The sequence below is a fragment of the Phyllobates terribilis genome, unplaced genomic scaffold, assembly GCF_046119375.1.
Source record: "Phyllobates terribilis strain yellow unplaced genomic scaffold, ASM4611937v1 Scaffold_5__5_contigs__length_657084704, whole genome shotgun sequence".
Taxonomy (NCBI): domain Eukaryota; kingdom Metazoa; phylum Chordata; class Amphibia; order Anura; family Dendrobatidae; genus Phyllobates; species Phyllobates terribilis.
The window spans coordinates 238,724,315-238,740,420 of record NW_027362765.1 but is presented as its reverse complement, the minus strand read 5'-3'; the positions used below and the strand labels follow the sequence as shown (position 1 = coordinate 238,740,420).

The window sequence follows — 16,106 nt, the reverse complement described above, 5'->3', positions numbered from 1 at the left end:
GAAAGTAAATAACAGATAAAGAGAATTAGATGCACAACAGAGTTTGGTAAATGGCCTTCTAAAGTGTGTGGACATCTTTAGGCCACGTGCACAACTTGAGTACTTAGTGAGTTTTTTACCTCAGTATTTGGAAGCCAAAACCAATAGAAACACGTCACCACTTCTGTATTTATCACCCACTCCTGGTTTTGGCTTACAAATACTGAGGTAAAAAACTCACCAAATACTCAACGTGTGCACATGGCACATGGCCTTAATGTAACAAAGTAGGCAGAGTAGTGTCACTGTAGCACCAGGCTTTTTCCTACGTACTATCCTGAGTGACTCGGGAGTCCAATAGAGGTGAAAATGTCTACAACCAGGGACTGGCTGGCAAATTTTGGCCTAGGAGGAAAGCATACAGCAGTAGCCCATGAGCAGCGGCACAGCCTCATTGCGCACGCGCGGGACCAGCGGCCGGACATGTAGAAATGCGCATGCGCCCCACAGTGTCAGCGCTCGCCGGGAGCAATATTAAAACACGTGGGCGGCACCAGCAGTGAGTGAATGCGACGCCGCCCCTGACTGAATGAGAGAATCACACCTCTATGACTGAATACGAGCAGCTAGGGCAAAGTGTATATAATGTTATAAAATCATTATATTACCACCGATTTTAATGAAAAAAGCTTGTTAGTGATGCACATTGCTTCACTAACAAAGCAATGGGAGCAGTGTACATACATAGCAACTAGGACATGACAGGGTCCCTTTAAAGCCAGGGATGTCAAATTCAAATACACAGAGGGCCAAAGTTCAAAGCTTGGACAAAGTTGCGGACCAATCTTGATATTTATTAAAAAAGTGTCTACAATTGAGAAAGTTTTTCTTTATCAAATATAACGATTAATTTAAAAATTATAGTGGAATATTATATGTTATGTAAAAGCAGTAAAAATCATATGGCCCAATGGCCTAATTTAAATATGTAATTTAACACAGGATAAAAATCCTTGAATGAAACAGATAATAATGTATGATGCAAACAAAGTGCCCCCAAACACAGTATGATACCCCCACAGTGACTTCCTCCACACTCACAGTATGATGACCCTACTGTACCCCTCTCCCTCAATCCCCCCAACAAAGAATGGTGACCCCACCACAGTTTGATTCTCCAACTGTAATCCCCACACAGCCCCTCATACAGTATAATGGCCACAAAGAGTCCTCCATACAGTATAATGGCTACAAAGAGTCCTCCATACAGTATAATGGCCCCCACATAGTCCTCCATACAGCCATACAGTATAACAGGCCCCACATAGTCCTCCATACAGTATAATGGGCCCCACATAGTCCTCCATACAGTATAATGGGCCCTACATAGTCCTCCATACAGTATAATGGGCCCCACATAGTCCTCCATACAGTATAATGGGCCCCACATAGTCCTCCATACAGTATAATGAGCCCCACATAGTCCTACATACAGAATAATGGTCCCACATAGTCCTCCATATAGTGTAATGGCCCCACATAGTCCTCCATACAGTATAATGGCCCCACATAGTCCTCTATACAGTATACAGGGCCCCACATAGTCCTCCATACAGAATAATGGCCCCACATAGTCATCCATACAGCCATACAGTATAATAGGCCCCACATAGTCCTCCATACAGTATAATGGGCCCCACATAGTCCTCCGTACAGTATAACCGTACAGTATAATGAGCCCCACATAGTCCTACATACAGAATAATGGTCCCACATAGTCCTCCATATAGTGTAATGGCCCCACATAGTCCTCCATACAGAATAATGGCCCCGCATAGTCCTCCATACAGAATAATGGGCCCCGCATAGTGATCCGTACTGTATACATGGCTCCGCATAGTGCTCCGTACTGTATATAGGGCCCTGCATAGTGCTCCACACTGTATATATTGGCCCCGCATAGTGCTCCATGCTGTATATATGGCCCCTCATAGTGCTCCGTGCTGTATATATGGCCTCGCATAGTTCTCCGTGCTGTATATATGGCCCCGCATAATGCTCCATACTGTATGTATGGCCCACATAGTGTTCCATGCTGTATATATGGCCTTGCATAGTGTTCCGTACTGTATATACAGTGCTGGCCAAAAGTATTGGCACCCCTGCAAATCTGTCAGATAATGCTCAGCTTCTTCCTGAAAATGATTGCAATCACAAATTCTTTGGTATTATCTTCATTTAATTTGCTTGCAAGGAAAAAACACAAAAGAGAATGAAGCAAAAATCAAATCATTGATCATTTCACACAAAACTCCAAAAAAGGGTCGGACAAAAGTATTGGCACCCTCAGCCTAATACGTGGTTGCACAACCTTTATCCAAAATAACTGCGAACAACCGCTTCCGGTAACCATCAATGAGTTTCTTACAATGCTCTGCTGGAATTGTAGACCATTCTTCTTTGGCAAACTGCTCCAGGTCCCTGATATTTGAAGGGTGCCTTCTCCAAACTGCCATTTTGAGATCTCTCCACAGGTGTTCTATGGGATTCAGGTCTGGACTCATTGCTGGCCACCTTAGAAGTCTCCAGTGCTTTCTCTCAAACCATTTTATAGTGCTTTTGGAAGTGTGTTTTGGGTCATTGTCCTGCTGGAAGACCCATGACCTCTGAGGGAGACCCAGCTTTCTCACACTGGGCCCTACATTATGCTGCAAAATTTGTTGATAGTCTTCAGACTTCATAATGCCATGCACACGGTCAAGCAGTCCAGTGCCAGATGCAGCAAAGCAACCCCAAAACATCAGGGAGCCTCCGCCATGTTTGACTGTAGGGACCGTGTTCTTTTCTTTGAATGCCTCTTTTTTTTTCCTGTACACTCTATGTTGATGCTTTTTCCCAAAAAGCTCTACTTTTGTCTCATCTGACCAGAGAACATTCTTCCAAAATGTTTTAGGCTTTCTCAGGTAAGTTTTGGCAAACTCCAGCCTGGCTTTTTGATGTTTCGGGGTAAGAAGTGGGGTCTTCCTGGGTATCCTACCATACAGTCCTTTTTCATTCAGACGCCAACGGATAGTAAAAGGTTGACACTGTTGTACCCTCGGACTGCAGGGCAGCTTGAACTTGTTTAGATGTTAGTCGAGGTTCTTTATCCACCATCCGCACAATCTTGCGTTGAAATCTCTCGTCAATTTTTCTTTTCCGTCCACATCTAGGGAGGTTAGCCACAGTGCCATGGGCTTTACACTTCTTGATGACACTGCGCACGGAAGACACAGGAACATTCAGGTCTTTGGAGATGGACTTGTAGCCTTGAGATTGCTCATGCTTCCTCACAATTTGGTTTCTCAAGTCCTCAGACAGTTCTTTGGTCTTCTTTCTATTCTCCATGCTCAATGTGGTACACACAAGGACACAGGACAGAGGTTGAGTCAACTTTAATCCATGTTAACTGGCTGCAAGTGTGATTTAGTTATTGCCAGCACCTGTTAGGTGCCACAGGTAAGTTACAGGTGCTGTTAATTACACGAATTAGAGAAGCATCACATGATTTTTCAAAGGGTGCCAATACTTTTGTCCACTCCCCTTTTTAGGTTTGGTGTGGAATTATATCCAATTTGGCTTTAGGACAATTCTTTTTGTGTTTTTTTCATTGAAGACAAATTAAATGAAGAGAATAATACCAAGGAATTTGTGATTGCAATCATTTTCAGGAGGAAACTGAGTATTATCTGACAGAATTGCAGGGGTGCCAATACTTTTGGCCAGCACTGTATGGCCCCACATGGTGCTCCGTACTGTATACATGGCCCCACATAGTCCTCCATACTGTATATATGGCTATATGGCCCCACATGGTCCTCCGTACAGTATAGTGGGCCCACATGGTCCTCTGTACAGTATAATGGGCCCCGCATGGTGGACCTGCCTGGGGGGCAATTGCCCCTCTGCCACCCGGCCCAGCCCGCCCCTGTCTACAACTAATCAGATGAGTTCTTTAGTAAATAATAAGCTTTCAAATGTATCATTACTGATTTGAAGGTATTAAATTATTTTCACTGGCAAAATAAATAAACTGCATAATAGCTAACAAAGAAAGAACATCCAAAATCAAAGGAAGGAATTGTCTGCGATTACATACAGGGTAGTAAGGAACAATGGAGGAAACTAGGCAGAAAGGCTCCTCACATTTCCTCTCTACGGGTACCAAAGCAGTTTCATAGATTTCTACAGTATAGTTTTAAACTGGTGGCAACACATTAGACATATAATGTATTATATATCATTGTATATATCATTCTATCATTGCAGAGGCTGATAGAGGAGATCCAGAGGAAGGAACCAGAGAAGAAGAATATGGTGAAGCTCTCCAAAGACTTGTCAAATTCTCTTAATGTAAGTTTCATCCTGCTTGTTGCTAAATGAACTCTACGACACAAGACACCAAACTGTAAAGCAAAGGGGCACAATCTTTTTTTGGTCCAAGGGCCACATTGTCATACTGAATCAATTTGGGGGCTGCACTAAAAATTAAAGGGGTATTACCTTCTGTGACATCGAAAGTATATATCATAAAAGTATGCTAGTTACAAATTCTACTTACAGGAGTCTTCCCTCCAAATCAGCAATCTAATGGTATGTTCACACTGAGTTTTTTGACACGGATTTAGAAATAGATTCTGCTCCTGAATCCACATGAAATACTTTGAATAAATTTCCAGCTGATTTTAATGGGAAGAGCTCCTTTAGTGCACACAGTACTGATTTTTTTTTTTCACGTTATTTTGAACATTTCAGAGTAAAACTAATATGAAGCTTATTCAGAGTATTTGAAGCATTTTTATGTGGACGTGCAGTAAGATCCGCTTCTCAATCCTTATAAAAACTGTGTGAATAGGCCCAAAAGAGATCATGCGTATGCATGGCTCTCTACAATAGATCATGAGATTTTGGCTTACTGCCTGAATCAGAACTCCCATAGACTACAGTGGAGCGAGCCCCAGACACGGAAGGCCCCTGTCTAATTCACATGCTACTTTTTGGAGCGCCAAACAGGTTGAGAGACCCAAATCTCCAGATGTAGAAGTCGCCATTGATCCATATAGGTCTTCACAGTGCATCATTAGTACTTGCCAGTCCCTGTTCCTCAGCTGCTGTCACTACTCTTCTGTGTGTGGCTGCTCACATGTAGTTGACATGTCTGACAAACATTTTTCTGTCCATATCGTTGGGGACCGCACAGAATGGCATCGCAGGCCGCATGTGGCCTCCAGGCATCAAGTTGTGCACCCCTGCTGTTAAGGAATAAAAGACCACAAAGTTCCCCTTGGGATGAAATAAAACATGGAGTTCTGATCACTGGACATTGAATTGGAACACTGATCACCTTTAGGTTGTTCTAGATTAGACACAATGCCAGTGACAGAGTGTACTTAAAAAAGGCTTCAATATATTAGGAAGCAAGGACTGGGCACACTTCCTCACTTAAAGGGAATCTGTCAGCAGGTTTTTGCTATTATCTGAAGACAGCATGCTGTAGGGGATAAAACACAGATTTCAGCAATGCCTCTGTTATGTGGTTTTGTTTACTTGTAATGACTTTTAGCACCTGGAGCTCATCATTGCTGGGACACAGCAGCACATGCCTGGTGGTCCAACACACCCCCTCCTGTGATAGGCACCTCACTGTCTATAGACAATGTACAGTCATGGCCAAAAGTTTTGAGAATGACACCAAAATTATATTTTCACATGATCTGCTGGCCTCTGGTTTTTATTAGTGTTTGTCTGATGTTTATATCACATACAGAAATATAATTGCAATCATATTATGAGTACCAATAGGTTATATTGACAGTTAGAATGAGTTAATGCAGCAAGTCAATATTTGCAGTGTTGCCCCTTCTTCTTCAAGACCTCTGTAATTCTCCCTGGCATGCTCTCAATCAACTTTTGGACCAAATCCTGACTGATAGCAGTCCATTCTTGCATAATCAATGCTTGCATTTTGCCAGAATTTGTTGGTTTTTGTTTGTCCACCCGTCTCTTGATGATTGACCACAAGTTCTCAATGGGATTAAGATCTGGGGAGTTTCCAGGCCATGGACCCAAAATCTCTATGTTTTGTTCCATGAGCCATTTAGTTATCACCTTTGCTTTATGGCAAGGTGCTCCATCATGCTGGAAAAGGCATTGTTGGGCGCCAAACTGCTCTTGGACGGTTGGGAGAAGTTGATCTTGGAGGACATTCTGGTACCATTCTTTATTCATGGCTGTGTTTTTAGGCAAGACTGTGAGTGAGCCGATTCCCTTGGCTGAGAAGCAACCCCACACATGAATGGTTTCAGGATGCTTTACAGTTGGCATGAGACAAGACTAGTGGTAGCGCTCACCTCTTCTTCTCCGAATAAGCTGTTTTCCAGATGTCCCAAACAATCGAAAAGGGGATTCATCAGAGAAAATGACTTTGCCCCAGTCCTCAGCAGTCCACTCCCTGTACCTTTTGCAGAATATCAGTCGGTCCCTGATGTTTTTTCTGGAGAGAAGTGGCTTCTTTGCTGCCCTCCTTGAAACCAGCCCTTGCTCAAAGAGTCTCCGCCTCACAGTGCGTGCAGAAGCACTCACACCAGCCTGCTGCCATTCCTGACCAAGCTCGGCACTGCTAGTAGTCCGATCCCGCAGCTGAAACAGTTTTAAGATACGGTCCTGGCGCTTGCTGGTCTTTCTTGGGCGCCCTGGAGCCTTTTTGACAACAATGGAAGCTCTCTCCTTGAAGTTCTTGATGATGTGATAGATTGTTGACTGAGGTGCAATCTTTGTAGCTGCGATACTCTTCCCTGTTAGGCCATTTTTGTGCAGTGCAATGATGGCTGCACGTGTTTCTTTAGAGATAACCATGGTTAACTGAAGAGAAACAATGATACCAAGAACCAGCCTCCTTTTAAAGTGTCCAGTGATGTCATTCTTACTTAATCATGACTGATTGATCGCCAGCCCTGTCCTCATCAACACCCACACCTGTGTTAATGGATCAATCACTAAAACGATGTTAGCTGCTCCTTTTAAGGCAGGACTGCAATGATGTTGAAATGTGTTTTGGGGGTTAAAGTTCATTTTCTGGGCAAATATTGACTTTGCAAGTACAGTAATTGCTGTTAAGCTGATCACTCTTTGACATTCAGGAGTATATGCAAATTTCCATTACAAAAAATGAAGCAGTAAACTTTGGAAAAATTTGTATTTGTCTCATTCTCAATACTTTTGGCCATGACTGTACATACAGAGCCTGGTGTGGGTGGGGCTAGCTTTCTCACCTCTGCTTCATTGCAAAATCTAAAAAATCTGATTGTGTCAGAACAGCTGCACTCAGTACTCTAAGTGATACATCGTTGGATGAAGCTTCTCTTTGCCTACATCATGCTGCTCTCAGGTGAGGTAGCAAAAACCTGCTGACAGATTCCCTTTAAGGTTATTGAGACTATGCATCTGAAAGCCTCATCTGCTTTTTTGCCAGAATATGAGGTGTAACCTGATGAAATTAAATGGTTGCTGTGCACATAACTTTTTGAACAATGCCTAAAGGGAACCTGCGGTGTGTGCACTTCTAGCAACTACTTCATCTAAAAACTAACAAAAATAAACACCAAAATCTAATATTTGCTAGAGAATCCCAAGTTGAGAGTGATATAAACAGCTTTTTCTTTCTGAGTCTTATGGCCTTTTGCCCTCTTAAATCAAATCAAATGGAGCACTTGAATACCCTTTAGACCTCCACCTATTAGCCGAATGGAGGGCCATTACAGTTTATCCATGCACACCAGTGTACAATCTTAGGTGTGGATCAAGCATGGCTGAACTGCAGTGCCAAGTACTATGTACTCACTTCTAGACCCACAATAAGGGGCCCTTTCATTTTGATGATTTGTGGGGTTAATGGTGGACATAGTCTCACCCAACAAAAACATATCCCTAAAAATGGGTCATGAATTCTAAAAAAAAAAAAAAGAAAAGCTGCAGTGTTTCTTTGAAACCTACCACATCTCAGCTAATATAGATTTACAGTATACACACAACTGAAATGCCTAAAACCATGTTAATTTCTTATAGGACTATGAGGCTCAGGCTGATCGATATCGTTCTACCCTGGATCCCTCCATTGCCTCCGCTCCTCGTAGAACATCCAGCAATACCTCCCTTCAGGAGAACATTGAAAACAAGGTTGGTCTTTCTTTCCAAATTCACATGAAGGAGGAATAAATTAGTGTGCAACCTTAGCATCTGATTTTTCTTTCCAGGAAAAAGATTTGGTAAAACGGTATACAGAGGCAACAGTGGAGAGCAAGCAGCAACTAAATCAAATGGAATTTGCCAAGAGGGTTCTAGATAAGGTAATGGAAAATTCACAGCTCTTGTTTTTAGGTTTTCCATTTCTTTCTCCATCCCTTTAGTGGTGGAATAGTAGAAATACTATTAATTTACATTAATTTACATAGCCAACCATAAAACAATATGACTGTTCTCCAAATTAGTCCATTGTGGGACCCCAAAATGTAAGCACTTTGATGACTGCATACAATTTTCAATGCATTTTGATTTAGTTTAGAGGAGTAGAACCTAGTAATTTTTACTCCTTGGAAATTCTGAGATCTTCATAAAATAAATACTGTACAGGACTAAGGTAATCAATATCAGATTAGTGAGGGTTAGACTCTCGTCGGCATCGGAGTACGGCCACCACACGGTGTACTGAGCTGTATGGTGTTCTGGCTCTGTACCCTGTGTACATCCTGCAGTTCTGTGATCAGAAGACAGGTGATTGAATATCAAAAGATTCAGAGATTCTGGAGAAATCCTTGTGTACAAAGGACAAATCCGATGGTCAAGATTGGATGCTTGTGATCTCAGGCCCTTTGCATTTTACACAATGTTCCAACTTTTTGGAAAATAAAAGACACGCCAATAACACGATACTGTATGGAAGATGGGGTGTAGGTTTAAAACAGTGGTAGAGACTTACACCTGTGATAAGTCAAACAACTGTATTGGCATGTAATGGGTACTTGATCTCCACCGGAATCACTTTTGGTAGTTGGAAATAAGGTGATTAATGTGCAGAAATATCCAGTCGAGGAGCCAGTCTTAGACTGGAGGAAATAACACCCAGGACAGTGGTGCTTCTTCATTCCATAAATTATGTTTATTTTGTCTTAAAATAATACAAGGGAGTTACTTTGTTTTTTTAATACCTCCACCTCTGGGGCCATTTTCCATTTTTTTCTTCCCCTTCTTCCAAGAGCCATAACTTTTTTTAGTGTTCCATCAATATAGCCATATGAGGGCTTGTTTTTTTGTGGGACAAGTTGTATTTTTGAATGACACCATTTCACTTTAAAATATAGTGTACTGGAAAACAGGAAAAAATTTGAAAGTGCGGTGAAATTGCTAAAAAAGTGCAATGTCACAATTGTTTTGTTTTTTTTTTTTATTTACCATGTTCACTATATGATAAAACTGACCTGGTAATATGATTCTCCAGGTCAGTAAGAGTACACAGTTACAAAACATGTATTGTTTTTTATTTTTTGAGGTGAAAAATATTCTGAAATTTGTAAAAAAAAACAACCACATTTGCTTCTGTCTCTATTTTCTGAGACCCATAGTTGTTTCATTTTTCGAAATATGGGGCTGTGTTAGGGCTAATTTTTTGCGCTCTGAGTTGATGTTTTTATTGATACCGTTCTGGGGCAGATACAATGTTTTGATATCCTCTTATTACATTTTATGGCAATGTTGTGGGCCCATATATATAATCTCTGATGTAATTTTTGTTTCTTTAGTCAGATACCCAAGATGGAGTCCAATTATCAATGCAGCACAACTTGCGCTCAGAGAACACATTGCGATCAGCAACGGAATCCGAAACCTTGGCAAAAAATCTGGAGGAGGAGAAAAGGAAGGTAGCAGAGGTACAGCAGACACTGGAGGAAAACAGAAAGAGGATACTTCTGCTGAAGACACAGAGACCTGTGGAAAGACTGGAAGAAAAGGAAATGGTGCAATACTACAGAGAACCTCGGCTGGAGAGTGAACTAGCAACTCTAAAGAACCAAGCAAATAGTGCCTCCAGGGATAGGGAAAATACACAGTCTGAGATAGAGGTGGTTAGCAAGAAGCTGGTTACTCTAGAAAACCAGAGGAAGAGCATCAAACCACAGCTACTGACAAAAGAAGTCACGGAGATAGAAAGAGATGCCAATCTAGAGGCTCAAGCCCAAACCCTTAGAAAAGAGATTAAACAACTAAAGGAAGAGAATAATTCAATCACACTAGAGTTAGAGCGCTTGAGAATGGAAGTAATGGTACTGGAGCAGAAACAACCTAATGTGAAAGAAAAAGTAGTACTGAAAGAGGTAGTAAAGGTTGAGAGGGATCCAGAGATGTTAAAGGCTACGAAGGCACTACAGTTGCAGATTGATGATGAGAGCTTCCGCAGAAAGTCTCTTCAAGAAAACATTGTGAAACTCAGAACTAAGACCGAAGAACTGGAGAGACTAATTGAGTCTGTAGAACCTAAAGTCATTGTGAAGGAAGTAAAGAAAGTAGAGCAGGACCCAGAAATCCTAAAGGAAGCTGCTAGGCTCAAAAAAGTAATAGAGGAAGAACGTAACAAAAGTGTGACTCTGACCCGGGAGTTAAGCGAACTACAATCAAAATATGCGCTAGTGGAAAAGCAAAAACCCAGGGTAGAAATAAAAGAACGGGTCAACGAAGTGTTTGTTGTCCAGCCAGAGACAGAAAAAGAAATTTCCAGGTTGAAAATTTCTTTGCAACAGGTCAATTCCAAAAAATCTTCCTTTGAAAATGAACTCAACACAACACAAAGTGAAATGTTTGTGCTGAGATCACAAAAGCCGGTGGTGGAATATAAAGAAATTGTCCAAGAAATTGTTAAGTTAGAGAAGAGCCCAGAAGTGATGAAAGAAATTGAAAGAGTGAAGTCACAAATTAGAGACCTGCAGTCAACAAACAACAGGTATCAAGAGCAAAAATCCAAGTTAATCAAGGAGAGAGATGACTGGAAACAAGAACGGTCAAAGGTAGAAACAAAGGTGGTGAACAAAGAGATTGTCAAGTATGAAAATGACCCTGTACTGATAAGAGAGGCAGAGCAACTGCGCCAAGAAGTGCGCAATGAATCTCAAAACAGAAGAGAAGTGGAAGATCTGGTTTATGACCTACAAAGCAAGTACATGTTGCTAGAAAGACGGAAACCAGAGGAGCGGGTAGTGGTTCAAGAGGTAGTTCATTTACAGAAGGATCCTAAGGTAGCAGAAGAACACTATAGATTAAACCGGACTCTAGACGAAGAGGTTGGCAACAGGCGTCGCCTGGAACGTGAGGTACAACAATTACGAACCCAAGTGGAAGAAAAGGAGAGACTCCTGAATTTCCAGGAAGAAAGAGATAAAAAATTGACTGCAGAAAAAGAGTTGCGGCAGATCACTCTCAGAATAAAGGAAATTGAAGAAAGCCCACCACCCGTACAGGAAAAGATTGTAATGGAAGAAGTAGTTAAAGTGGAAAAGGACCCCATATTAGAGCAATCAGCTAATGCCCTCCGCAGTGATCTTGATAAGGAAAGGACACAGATACTCAACATTGAAAGGGAATGCAAAAATCTACAGGTCAAGGTTGATATCTTACAGAGGGAGAAGTCATTAGAAAAAACTATTTACAAAGAAGTTATTAGAGTGGAGAAGGATAAAGTGCTGGAGAACGAGTGGGCCAGATTACGAGAGATGTGTAATAAGGAGCGTATTGCAAAGCAAGACATGGAAGATGAGTGCAGAAGACTGAAAGAAAAGATCGAAAGGGTAGATGCTACGAAAAACACATGGTCAAAGGAAGAAGCTGATCTTCAAAAGGCCAGACTGCAAGCACAACAAGAAAAGTCATCCATAGAAAAAGAGTTACTGGAATTGAGGAGGCAACAGCAGCAAAAAAGTGTTTTCTTGAGCAAAGAATCGGAGTTGTTGACACAAAAAGCAGAAAATGACCGTCAAAAGAAGATGCAACTGGGACAAGAGCTCTCTCTTTTGGAATCCAAAATTCTAAAAGAAAAAGATTGCATTTATGAAAAGGAAAGGAACATCAGAGAGCTGGTGTCACGTGTAAACCGAGAGGAACGCAATCAAGAGACTCAAATGAGGGAGACCAATGTCTCCACAAAAATATCCATTCTGGATCCTGACAATGGGAAGGAAATGTCACCATATGAAGCTTATAAGAGAGGCATAATAGACCGCCATCAGTATATCCAGTTGCAAGAGTTGGAGTGTGACTGGGAAGAAATTTCTACAATGGGCTCCAGTGGTGAAATTTCAGTTCTCCTAGATAAAAAGAGTGGCAAACAATATTCTATTGAAGATGCTCTAAGATCCAAAAAAATCACAAAAGAGGAGCTGGAATTATATCGGGATGGAAAACTCCCAATTTCAGAATTTGCCTTGCTTGTGGCTGGAGAAAATAAGCCCCAATCAATGTCAATTGGATCTATCATTGGATCCAAGTCCCCAGTCACCTCCCCCTCCAGCCAAACCCAAAGTCGCAGCTTTTTCACACAAAGTGCACCAAAGGTTTTTCATGACGACACCTTTCCCATCGCTGGTGTATATGATACCAACACAGATAGCAAATGCACAGTCAGGAGTGCCATAACAAGAAAACTGTTAGATCCCTCAACTGGTCAAAAGCTTCTGGAAGCACAAGCAGCTACTGGGGGTATAGTCGACATTATTAGCAAAGACAGATATTCAGTTAATAAAGCAATAGATAGAGGAGTGATAGATAGCAGCAATCCACAAAGCTTACTTAATGCCCAGAAAGCTTTTACAGGTGTTGAGGACCCAGTCACCAAGAAGCGCCTCTCAGTAGGGGAGGCTGTGCAGAAGGGTCTAATGTCCAAGGAAACAGCCATGCCATACCTAGTAGTTCAGCATCTTACAGGGGGCATAATTGATCCTAAAAAAACAGGCAGGATTCCACTGTCAGAGGCAACAGAGCAGGGTCTGATTACCAAAGAACTGGCTGCTCAGGTCCAAGATGAGTCGACATATGAAAAGAACCTCGTAGATCCTTCTACTAAAGAGAAGGTGAACTACAAGGAGGCCATAGCACGATGCCGGAGAGACCCAATAAGTGGCCTGCTTCTGCTCCAAGGCGCTTCAGAGAGCTTTCAGCATGCTGTATACCGCCCTGTGAATGTTATACCTTCCTTGACATCCTACAAGTACTAGTGGTGGTGGTTGCCTCTCATATCTGTGTTTTTATTTCCTGCTAAGTAAGTGTACCCTGTTTAATAATAATATTGTTCCTCTGAGGAAGAAATTATGCCTGTGGTGTATATTGCATGTCTTGTGCTGCTCAATAAACTGGAACTTATCTTTATTATATCAAAACTAGAGAGTCTGTTTTTCACCATTACACTTGCAATGGCCAGTTACTGCTACAAATGTAATGCCAATCTATGTATTATAAGTTGGTGCACAATAAGGTTGAAGATGAAAAACATTAAAAAGGGCCAAAAATAAAAAAAACTCCACAAATTTGGTACACAAAACACAAGGTTATTATTCTGATTGGAGAAATGTAATTTGTCCCATGTATTCTTGGTGGCCAGCTACACATTCAGAAAATCTAGTGTATGGCACAGATATAGTCATGTATGTAAAGTCATCTATATATAAAGGACAAATATGGCAAACAATGAATTCACATCATAAAGTACTGTATATATGCTATATACATTAATTGTCTTTTAGGTGTAAATAAGTCAAATAGGATCTTAGGCCAAATATCTTTAAAATAAAACACTCAACTTCTTCACTCAACTTAAAAAGTAAACAAATTACCTAGTAATAAAACACTGCAGATCTGACAAGTGCTGGTGCCAGAAAAAACTATGCATAACAGGGAATCTGTCAGCAGTTTTTTTTCTATGTAATCTGAGAGCATCATTATGAAGGGGCTAAGAGCCTGATTCCAGTGATGCGTCACTTATTAGGCTATGTGCTGCTGTTTCAATAAAATCTGTGTTTTATCAGCAAGAGAGTATCAATACAGGACTAGTGTGTCAATTCATCAAAACTTTTATGCCAGAAAACTGACGTAAAAGCTTTGAAAAGTCGCAATCTTTTTTTAGCGCAAAGGGGAGTTGGCAAAAATGTTGTGAGTTTTGGCATTTTTCTGTCAGTCTGACTAAGCTCCACCAAAATGGGGGGAATCTGGGCTTGGCCCCTGCCCGCCGTCAAACGAAAGAAAAATGCCGCTGCTTTGTACGACGGAAATGGCATTTCTGACGCAGCACACAGAGGCGCATGCTAGTTAGAAGAGGCACTAAATTAATTAGGTATTGTGCGCCTGTTCTGAATTCGACCCATTCTATTTCTGCAAGACTGGCGTAGTGCGATTGTGCGCTGCACCAGTCTTAATGAATCGGCCCCTAGGGGTCTTGTGCCTCCTAGTCAACTGCTCTGTGTAACTCCGCCCCCACCACTGATTAGCAGCTTTCACTAGATATACAGCATACACAGAAAGCTGCCAATCAATGGTGTGGGCGGGGTTATACACAGCTCAGCATTCAGAGCTCTGCTAGATCGTAACTGGAGAAAACAGTGATTGTATCAAAAAGACAGCATGCAGACAAGTAAGTGACACATCGCTGGAATCAGGGTCACAGCCCATACATTATGTCGCTTTCAGGATTACATCATTAAAACCTGATGACAGATTTCCATTAAAAACGGTGCTCACAGGTCGGATTGAGAGGTAGTTTGATAGCGGGCCACTCTACAAAGACTTCATGCAAATCGATCACATAAAGATCTCATCTTCAAGTGATGTTCTCTTCTGGTAAGGTTTCACTGAGTTTTTATTATAAAACGTAATGGACTGATCGTGAATAGTTACAATAGGGAACACTTGTTTTTTCTTTGATGTCAATTGGCTCATGTCACTTTGCCAACAGACAAGTTTAATTACATAAGATGTTTCAAGGAGGATTTACAGAAAGAAAAGACTCATCTAGTCATAGATTCATTAGTCTTTGTAATATAGTAATTGGAAGCAATCCTATCCCTGAAGCCAAATAGCTGCTGAAATATGCGGCGCGCCTTGTACAAGTAGATACAGAAACCCTCAGAAACAAAATGTGACACCTCACATACGTAGGTGACTTCTTTCCAGACTTTTATACAACATTTGCTCAGCCCCTACCCCGGCTCTTTTGTGAAAAAGGATATTCCATATCAGTTACTATTAGATCACAGTCTACGCACCGACGGGAAAACATCAAAGGCTAAACGTCTTATACAATAAGCCCATTTCCTAAATTGGGTTTAGTTGTTTGTTTTGACTGCTTCTCTCTCATGAAAGTATCTTCTCTGTTCTTCTACGGCATTCTGCAAAAGGGAAAGGTCTACACCCTCAATACAGGCCAGCAGGCGAGTACACAGCACAGGATGCGCCTCTGAAAAACAAAAGTGTCAGTACCAAAGTTAGCTAGGAAAGGGGTTAAAAGGGAAGTAATGGTCACACATTTTTTTAAAAATCTAATAGTCTTCATTAACAATTTGTATTTTACACAAAAAACTGAGACATATAAGAAACAAAAGACAACCAGTCATCCCCCTCCATCTCCCCAGTCCCAAACCCAATGCAAACAGTCTGATGACACAAATTCTCACAATGAGACAATAGATCTCAGACAGGTATTATATGACTGCACAATATAATACAACATCACATCATCCCAGAATAGACAGAATGCATGCTCCGACATCACCTAGAAGTCAGAAAACGAACAAAAGGCCTCGCAGGCGTACAGTGCATCAAAAGAATAGCAATTATATGTTTATAACAACCATGAATATACCTTGACATCTAATCAAAAGAACAAATACGATTTTTTAATTGGAACAACCTTTCTCATAATAGTTCAAACCTGGATGAAGAGGCAGTTATCCAGCAACTCGTGAAAGTGACTTAAACAATAGCCTTTATTTAAAATTAAAACCATGAGACCATAGTGCAAATAAAAGCGTACAGAGGCTTACGCGTTTCGGATACGTAGA

The 16,106-nt window shown here is 41.3% G+C and overlaps 2 protein-coding genes across 5 annotated transcripts in view; one reads left to right on the top strand and one right to left on the bottom strand.

Moving 5' to 3' along the window:
• Positions 1 to 13,433, top strand: part of EVPL (envoplakin) — a 52,923-nt gene extending 39,490 nt beyond the window's left edge. For both annotated transcript variants that reach the window (XM_073683921.1, XM_073683920.1), the window contains 4 exons: positions 4,288 to 4,371; positions 8,083 to 8,193; positions 8,271 to 8,363; positions 9,813 to 13,433. In XM_073683921.1, the coding sequence (XP_073540022.1) occupies positions 4,288 to 4,371; positions 8,083 to 8,193; positions 8,271 to 8,363; positions 9,813 to 13,271 (3,747 nt within the window). In that variant the 3' untranslated portion in view covers positions 13,272 to 13,433. The remainder of the gene's footprint in view (positions 1 to 4,287; positions 4,372 to 8,082; positions 8,194 to 8,270; positions 8,364 to 9,812) is intronic.
• TEN1 (TEN1 subunit of CST complex) overlaps positions 10,897 to 16,106 on the bottom strand; it is a 43,141-nt gene continuing 37,931 nt past the window's right edge. For all 3 annotated transcript variants that reach the window (XM_073683924.1, XM_073683926.1, XM_073683925.1), the window contains one exon: positions 10,897 to 15,502. In XM_073683924.1, the coding sequence (XP_073540025.1) occupies positions 15,372 to 15,502 (131 nt within the window). In that variant the 3' untranslated portion in view covers positions 10,897 to 15,371. The remainder of the gene's footprint in view (positions 15,503 to 16,106) is intronic.